A 9,478-nucleotide genomic window follows, 5' to 3' on the forward strand; every position below is an offset into this window, starting at 1 on the left:
AAAAAAAAAAAAAAAAAACAATTTTAAAATATTGGTTTCTTTCAACTAGGTACAAAACTCTAAAGAAAATAGGATATTATGAAACAATATAAATATTGTGATTTTAGCAACAAAACAAGTAAAACTTCAGCAAAGAATCAAAACTGAGCTAGATTCTTAGTTCACTACAAGACTGGACCATACCTTTAGTTTATTACAAAAACTGTAGCGTATTCTTAATTAATTATAAGCTTATCATTTACACTTTACATTTGTTGCTATGAGTTTGAAAATAATGATTTCTTTCAAGTCGATAAGAGAGAAGACTGCCAGGAATCCAGAAAAGAATCAAAATTTCAGGCTGATTTAATCAGATAAAAAACAGAGAATAAAGATTTGTATATGTTCTGTGAAGACCAAAGGTTTGAATTATGCTAAATCATTGGAAAGAAGTCTGTTCAAAAGGACATTGGCATCTTTCTTCTGAATGGCAGTAGAAAAAAGATTCACTATAAATGGTTATTCAACAAGGAATTTGAGTCATGTAGTGAAAATCTTTGAGTAAAACCCAACAAAAGCAGTAACTACTAAGGTTACCACAGAAATCATTAATTATGAAATTAGGGACCTAAAAGCTTTAAGTTCATCTACAATAGTTACAGGGATGCTAAATGTACCAGATTTCATACTCTACAAGCTTCTACATTAATCAAGTAATGACTGGCAGAGCAGTGTTATTATAAACTACAATAAAGGTTTGTATTAAAGAGGTGAGTTTACAAAAGGTTCAGATTAATGTATGAGATTAGTTGAAAGGGATTCATAAAGATGCTAGAGCAAGATGGGGTTAGTTTCAATAACATTGTTTGGATTTATTTAGGGTTTAGAACTACAAGAGCAATAGTTCAACTATATTTCATGATTATAGGCCGAGAAAATTTTCTGTAGTGTGGTGGGAGAGCAAAATTTTTAAGAATAGATTAGACTACCTGTGACCTGTTGGGCCACCAATAGTTCAAGGTATCCAAAAAAACTGTGTGAAATAATTTTTTCTACAGGTTTTTCAAGTGCATTCAAAGTATTTCACCTCCAAACCCACTGCAAGCCACTTTCTTCCAGAAAAGAAAGTGGGAGGGGTTGTGGGGACCTCACAGTTTCCCACCAACAGAGTTTATTTTGTGTATTTTTTTCTTTTCCAGGTTATTTTGCATGCTTTCAATGAATGTGACATCGAAATCACATGCAAACGGCTCCTTTCTCCAGAAAAGGAAAGATTTGGCTGCTATTTCTTGCACACCCTGCTACCATGTAACATGGGGTTTCTGACAAAACAATAATGAGCTTAGACAAATACTAGATGTACAGGAGATTCCATTAAACAAAATTCTTTTATTGTCCAGATCTCTTGCTAGTTGTAGTAGTTTCTTTTATCTAAGAAATAGAATTAGTGATGAAAGTAGGAGTGAAAGTAAAGAAGTGGTGATAGTAGTTGAAATTTCAGAGCTCTGTTCTTGTGTTGGCAACAAAGGATATCTTTTTCGATACAAAAGACTCAAAAAACATAGTTGCTGTCATGTAACCTCAAATAAAAAGATGAAAGGGGGCACAGGGTCGAGAGGAGTGTCAATAAGCTATTCTGTAAAACTCCTCTCACCCATACCAGCAGACAAAAATAGGTGTTAAAAGACTATTCCCAATGATTTTCATTAAGCAGAGGCAAGGTTAATTTTGTACAATATACATCACTGCAATATAAATCACTACAACATAAACCATTACAATATATGAGGGTGTACTGAAAAGTTCCTGACTTTGGGTAAAAAAAGATATAAGAGGATCAGTTAATTATGATTTTACTCAACATATTAATTTTTTTTTATTATTTCTATTATTTCATTTTTACTCTGTGGTATCTAACATCTCCAAGCAACAAGAAAGTATCTATACTACAGCTTGATCTGCTAGAAATTACATCAAATCTCATGTTTTCATCTTAAAAAAAACAAAGATGGATACAGGTTGTATGTCTAGGACTACATTATTCAATCTGTGCTTCCATTTTTTAATAATGTAGTCCTGGATATATTATGTCTGATAAAAAGACAGGTTGATTATGGTTATAATAACAGGTTGGTCATAGATGGAATACTTTTGATCAAAAACAAGTACCTAATTATAGGTGTGCCGAGTTGCTGAGATCTAGGTATCTGTGTCCATAGTGACAAGATGCAAGCCTCTACATCACACTTTACTGTCTTTACCTTCTAAACTCAGTCATTTGCAAAGTGTTAAGGAGGATATACTATATTTCTTTTTTTGAGTTTTCTTTCCTTGGAAAAATCAAATTTGGCAAACCTGAAATGCTTTCATAAATGGAAATCTGATTTAAATTTTTAAAAATTCTAAATTGAAATTTAAACTTGAATAGTAATGGAATGTTTTATTATAATTCTTTTTTTGACAAACGTTAAAATTTTCATTTTCCTTCAATTTTTTTTTCAGTTTATGAAAACATAAGTTTTATCCATTTTCAAAACCAAAAATATTGAAAACTAAAAAACATAATTTGGACAAAATAAAATGAAAGCAAATGTTTTCTATGGTGAGGGAAAAAATCACATTTTGACATTAGTCTTAAAGAATTGGTAAACCTACTAAGTTCAAGTGATATATGTTAGGAATTTGATGAGACTGACCTCTAAAATATTCACTGAGCATTCCTCGGCACCATGCTGACAAGTGAATTTCCAACTTTTACCATCCTTCTGCTCCTGGAAAAAAACAAATAATAAAAACCTTTCAACCAGATTAATAATGATTTCTGATTTAGGCACAAGTCAAACAATTTTGAGGGGGATGGGGGTTAGTGATACTACTGAACCTAGTACTAAACTGATACTTTATTTTATCTGCCCTGAAAGGATGAAAGATAAAGCTGAGACCTTGTGGGATTTGAACTTAGAATGTAGAGAGCCTGAACAAACAATTTTTTCTGATACCTTAATAATTTTTCTACCTCACCACTTTTGGTTTCTGATTTATACACAACTCCACTAATTTTGAGATGAGAGTGTTAGTTGATACCATCAGCCCCAGTACTTGACTGGTATTTTATTTTATCAACTTTAGAGGGATGAAAGACAAGGTGGACTTTGATGTAAAAGAAATAGCAAAAGGCATTGTTTTTCCTGATGTTCTAACAATTCTCCAAGCTCATCATCTTCCAACCAGATTAATAGTACATGGTAAACTTACAATTTGTGAAAATATACATACAGTTAACAATAACATTGACTTTTCATTTACTTTGTGGTGTCAAAATTTTAATCACACAACAGCAAACCTGGTCATTTGCAGTGGAACTGTATCAATGTGCAGTGGGACAATGAAGATTTTGCTGCCTCACAAAATAAATCAATAGTGAATATAGCAATTTTTGTGTTAATACATGACAAATTTTTAGCATTTAAACTGGCCATATTTGAATCAAATCTTCTATCTGTTTTATGTTCAAATTGGCCAGATCTAGTTTCTCATACCTTCCCCACAATGTCATTCTAAAAATAGATACTTACATCACTGCAATCTTTTTTCTAGAAGATGATGTGCAATTAATTCAAAATGGTGAATAAATAAGTATTACATTTGACAGAGTAATCTGAATGCTAAAGGGTTCAATGACTTTTCCATGATGTAACTACTTCCATTACCAAAAATGATCTTAGTTGCAGTCACTTGCCAAACAAATACGACTTTGAAGTTAGGGTTGGCTAACTCCTTATTTAAAAATATGATAGAAAGATAATCTTTCTGGCTGTCATTAAAAACTGATGGGAAAATGGGTTTCTCTTCTGTATCATCCTTAGTGAAAATGAAATCGCTGATGGTGTGTTTTAAAAGCTTATTAATGGTTATAAGACATGTCTATTTTATAACAAGGAATATTAAATGAAGTATAACTTTAAAACAAAGAGAATTATCTTCAAAAAATTACTTACATAAGCATTTCCATATGGTACTAAGCCAAGGTTCATAATTGATTTAAGTTTTATAAAAGTAGGAAACAACTGTTTAATGATGAAGTTTTGGCAATCAGGACAGAGGGTTTCATAATAGAGAGTAAAATTAATGAATTGATTACGAGATTTCCACACAGCACATTGATTCAATACCTGAAAATTTATTTAAAAAAAAGTAAAATGAAAAGAAAGTAAAACAAGAAAATTTATTATGAACTGGACACCATAAGAAATACAGTTTTTGTAGGTTTCCTAATAATAGTAAATAAAATTATGTAAATTTGTCCCAAGGAGTATTTAAGGACTTAGCTTTTAGGAGTATTTAAGTGCTTAGCCCTGGTTTCATGGTATTAACTCTATTGTTAATAGTTCTTGATGTTTCAAATACTTTCTTTTTACGAAAGGGAAAAACATTAAAAACTTGGATGAGATAAAAGAAATTTTTATACTTGGAAGGTATTGTTACATGCAAGAAATCATTATCTAGTGGTTGTTGCAGAATTAATCATACACATGCCACTGCTGCCATTTAAAGTTCACTTTTCATGCTTGCATGGATCAGATGGAATTTGTTAAAGTAGAACTTTTACAGTTGGAACCCCTTTTTCTTGTCAACCTTCACTTGTTTCCAGGCAAGGTAATATTTCCCCATGGCCAGACATGTTTTCCACAGAAAACTGGAAATGAAGTACATCATTCACATGATGATAATGCTCATTTACAACCTTTATGTGATATCTAGACAAGGGTATACATGCACACATGAGAGGTTGCTTTAATTTCCACTTATCAGATCCACTCACAAGATCTTGGTCAGCTATAGTAGAAGACATTTACCCAAGGTGCCACACAGTGAGGCAGTATCCAAGAACGCTCAGTTAGGAAACAAGCTGCTAAATTACACAACCATAAAAGACAATTACAAACATGGTCACATTTTTATTATGGTATTTAAAAAAATATATTTTTTTTACAATGTTAAAGTGTGTAAAACATTAAAAAAAATATTTTATAATGTTCATAAAGTTCAATTAGAGCTTTCATATGTTCATAGTAATCATCAGATTTCAAAATGCATTTGACTGACAGTTGAGTTCTTGACAACTGTAGTAAAATGACTAACTTCTTCCTTTTTGTACCTCTTAGAAGGCTCCAACAAGACAATTTTTTGGAATATGGTTTTGACCAATCTGCATGCAGCTTAAACTTCATGGTTTGCTGGGCGTACCGATATTACTGGCATAGATCTTGCCTTTATTTTAACCAATTAGCTTGCAGTTTACATGTCGCAGTTTTATGAGTGAGCAAACTTAGTTGGTTTCAATCATTTTTATTTCAATTGGTGGGAGTCTTCTGTAATTTGTTTATATTCATATGTTAAAGATATTTTTTAATCCACATCATTAACTGGTTGTTATTTCCGTTCAGAACAGGTTTGAACATTTTGATGAACCGTTTTTCTTTTATCTTTCTTCCAATCTCACTTGTGTCATGTAGTTTGTGGAAAGATAAAATTAGAAACATTTTTTGACCATGTGGCTCTATATGTTCACTCAATGGAATTTGGTGAACATTGGTGTTCCAGATTTGTTGTCTGTGGACTTGTGAGCATTCCGATAATGCATTCCCTGTGTCGCCAATTGCATTCTGTTGTTTTGGGCAGATGTGACAGGAAATTGATGTTATCCTGAATGAAACTGGGTATGTGACTACATAGTGGTTTTAGGATAATGTTAATGAGGTTACTCAGATGATGTGTAGGACAGGCTGAACTAGCTATAATGGGTCTTAGTTTAAGGTCTTTTTGTTGTAGTGGTTCTATGTATTCACTACCTTGTTCCTTTAAAGCATTTTGCATTTCTTTTGACTCATGTATTTTAGGTAAGCCCTAGAAGTTGCTGGATTTTGACTCAAAATTGGTAATATAGTCTCTTTACATTGTTTTGAGACTAAATAATTGAGTTTCTTCATCATGTGGTGGTCAATATTTGAGGGTATTTCATGGTAGAACAATCAGTTAATGATGTAGATTAAAAAATATCTCTAACATGAATATAAACAAATTACAGAATATTGGTACACCTGGAAAACTGTGATATTTAAGTTACATGCAGATTGGTCAAAACTGTTTTCTAAAAATTCAACTTGTTGGAGCTTTCTAAGAGGTACTATAGTTGTCAAGAACTCAACTGTCAGCAAAACACATTTGAAATCTGATAATTACTCTATGTATGAAAGCAATGATTTAACTCTATGAGCATTACAAAATATATTTTTTAATGTTTTATTGTGTCTTATCTTTTAGTGCCTTATTAATTTAACACATTTACGGGTCTGATTTCCACTCATTTACTTATTTATTTTTACTAAAATTTTCGTTGTGTCTTGCAACCTTTTCAATAGTTGTTAACTCTGTTATTGGCACTGCATTCTTTTTTTTTGTTTCTTTGTGCACATTCATCAGTGTGTGTGTGCATACACACATGTGTATGTGTATGTGTGCGTGCGCGCGCATGTATGTGTGTATGCATAAGCACATGTTTGTATGTATGTACTTTGCATGTCTGTGTGTATATATATATATATATATATGTATGTATGTATTCTGCATATCCATGTGCTTGTGTGTTCATGTTTGTGTGTTTGTGCTTATGTTTGTGTGCGTCTATGTATGGGTTTGTGCGACTATATAAACTGTGATCATATATGCACACACACATACATATATACATATGTGTATACACAGGCACACACATACGCACAAACAAAGAAACAAACAAAAAGATGAATCTCTGATAACAGACAGTCATTGACTATTGAAAAAGTTGCAAGACACAACAAAACTTTTAGAAAAAAATGAGGGGAAATCGAACCGGTGAGTGTGTTAAATAATAAGGCACTAAAAGAGAATGACTATCCCCAGACACAATACAATAAATATGTTATGTATTATGCACACAAAGTATATGAACTAAAATGAAAAAAACACTACATATTTTGAATTGGAAATGAAGTTACAGAAAGATACAGGAATGTAAAATAAAACATACATTCTCTCGTTCATCTGTCTCTCTGCAAATATGATTAACAAGAAACAAAAGGGTAACGAGAAGAAAAAGATAATGAAACAAAAGTCTGTCCAAGGAAAAGCTTAAAGTCTGATAAATTTACAGAAAAACAAAAACAAACTAAAAAAAAAATAATAATTTGCATTTATTGTGTTTGTCACCCTTCCTCGACTAGCCTCTCGCTTCTCTCAGGTTGCCCACCGGCACTGACGTTGTGCATGCAGACCCCTTCCGACTGTGTCAAAAGGTTTCTAGTCCAGGTCAATCGCAAACTAATTGAAGCCGACATTTCTATCGCAGTGCGCGTGCTAGTCTCAAGGTAGTGCTCGACAACAGGGTCGATTCTTCCACAGGTGTGCAGCAGGGTGCCCCTCTGGGTCCGCTCATTTTTGCATGGGCTGTTGATGTTACTCGATCAGTCCACTCGCACTTCCATGCCTGGTACTTGGATGACGTACCCCTGGGTAGCTCGGCTGAGTCTGTAGTAAGGGACCTTCAGCAGGTCACAACTACCTTTATCTTTATATCTACCTCCTTTCACATGACTTAGTAGTAAGTAGTAACCCACAACTAGAAACTGACGTTTGTATTCTATTTACAACTCGAAGAAGTTGGGAATAGGTAATGGTTGAATTAAAGTTATGTTAACTATAAACTATTTCTTCTGTCAAATTATTTCCAAAAAACCTGAAACCATTTACGCAACTTGCAGCTTTTCTTCAAATGTAACCTTTTCCACTTTACTCAAGCTGCCTCTACCAACCTTATTAGCCCTGTCATTGAATGTGTTAATGTGTGTAACTAAGATTTTTTGTTGTTTTTTTAATCCGTACGAAAATTACCTGCATCCTGTTAGTTTTGTGACACTCGATAATACTGTCATATTTTTATGCATATTACCAAGGAAGAAGACAACTTGGTTGTCTTAAAACATAAACTCATTGAGTAATGTAGTCAGCTGAAGGGATGCTCAAGGCCAGAACGTTTGCGACCAGTAGTCTACTCGTTCAAGACTGATCTGAGGTTAATTAACAAAATATGCATTCAAATAAAATATTTCAACGATAGAAATTATTTTGTTTCTAATGATTTCTCTTTACCTAGACACACAACCAAATTTGTAAGGGATTACTTATTTATATACATAATCGAATATGTTGTTGTTATCCATCTCAGACGAGTAGAAGTTAGGTTCGACGCCGTAATGGATTTGAAGAATGCAACGTAAGACAGAAGACAACACAAAAAACTTTAATGCATCTCCGTCATCTCGACATCCCTAATTAAAACAGAAATAAAATATCTAAGAATATTCTCTTTATCTCCTCTATTAATAATGTTACAGCTGTTTTCTACATACATAAACATGTATCACTTACTTTACATTTGTTCGCTATCTCTTGCGAAGAACACCAAACACTGGGCGGCACATTGCAGTCTGTTGGAAATGTCTCCGACATCAGATTACCAGCTAGCATTATTAGACTGATAAAAGCTACCATCATGTTAAGTGGAAGGAAAGCCATGATTGAAATGAAATAGGTCAATGAGAGAAGGAAAAGAGGATGGTGTAAACATTACACTTAAAGTCCAACTGTTTTTGTTTTCAAGAATAATAATATTTTTAGTTGCACACACACACACCCGTGTGCGTGTCTGTACCTTTAAAATGTTACGGTAGAGATGGACTATATGTAATCTGAACCTTTCCCCACCTTATTTATTAATATTTTTTTACGGAATCCCACGTTTTAGGCTATGGAGATTCCGATTCTGAAAAAAAGATTTCTGAAAATTTTCAATCCCCCCCCCCACACCAAGCAGGCTATTTACATGCTAGAAATAACAGCCAAATCGCACAAAACTAGTGTTAGGGTTAGGGTCAGGGTTACGGTTACGGTTACGGTTACGGTTACGGTTACGGTCAGGGTTAGGGTTAGGGTTAGGGTTTGAGTTAGGGTTAGGTTTACCCTGTGGATCTATATAAAAACCAGGGGGGTTGTCGAAATTTTGAAATTGAGATTTTTGAAAAAGATTTTTCAGAATCGGAATCTCCTTAGCCTAAAACGTGGGATTCTGTAAAAAGAATAATAAAACAAGGGGGGAAAGGTTCAGATTACATATAGTCCATCTGGACCAATGTTACTAGAAACATTTCTCGACATAGTTACAATATTTGAAAAAAAGATTTTCTTAAATTAAAAATTATTAATTATATTTAAAGATATATTAAAAAAAAAAAAGATTGACGCATCTGACGGTCTGTGTTAATCTGCAGTTTTTTTTCCATCTTTTACTTGTTTCAATCAGTGAACTGCGACCATGCTGGGGCACCGCCTTAAAGAATTTTAGTCAAATAAAATCAACTCCAGTACTTATTATTTGTTTCTAAAGCCTGGAACTTATTCTATC

At 33.2% G+C, this 9,478-nt stretch overlaps 1 protein-coding gene across 1 annotated transcript in view; it reads right to left on the minus strand.

Moving 5' to 3' along the window:
- Positions 1-8,814, minus strand: part of LOC106881870 (gamma-interferon-inducible lysosomal thiol reductase) — a 17,653-nt gene extending 8,839 nt beyond the window's left edge. Inside the window, exons 1-3 of the mRNA XM_052969555.1 lie at positions 8,446-8,814; positions 3,978-4,151; positions 2,676-2,750 (exon numbers count right to left, since the gene is read on the minus strand). Coding sequence (XP_052825515.1) covers positions 2,676-2,750; positions 3,978-4,151; positions 8,446-8,592 — 396 coding nt within the window. The 5' untranslated portion in view covers positions 8,593-8,814. The remainder of the gene's footprint in view (positions 1-2,675; positions 2,751-3,977; positions 4,152-8,445) is intronic.
- Between the last annotated feature and the right edge of the window lie 664 nt (positions 8,815-9,478).

Source organism: Octopus bimaculoides, chromosome 7 (assembly GCF_001194135.2).
Source record: "Octopus bimaculoides isolate UCB-OBI-ISO-001 chromosome 7, ASM119413v2, whole genome shotgun sequence".
Taxonomy (NCBI): Eukaryota; Metazoa; Mollusca; class Cephalopoda; order Octopoda; family Octopodidae; genus Octopus; species Octopus bimaculoides.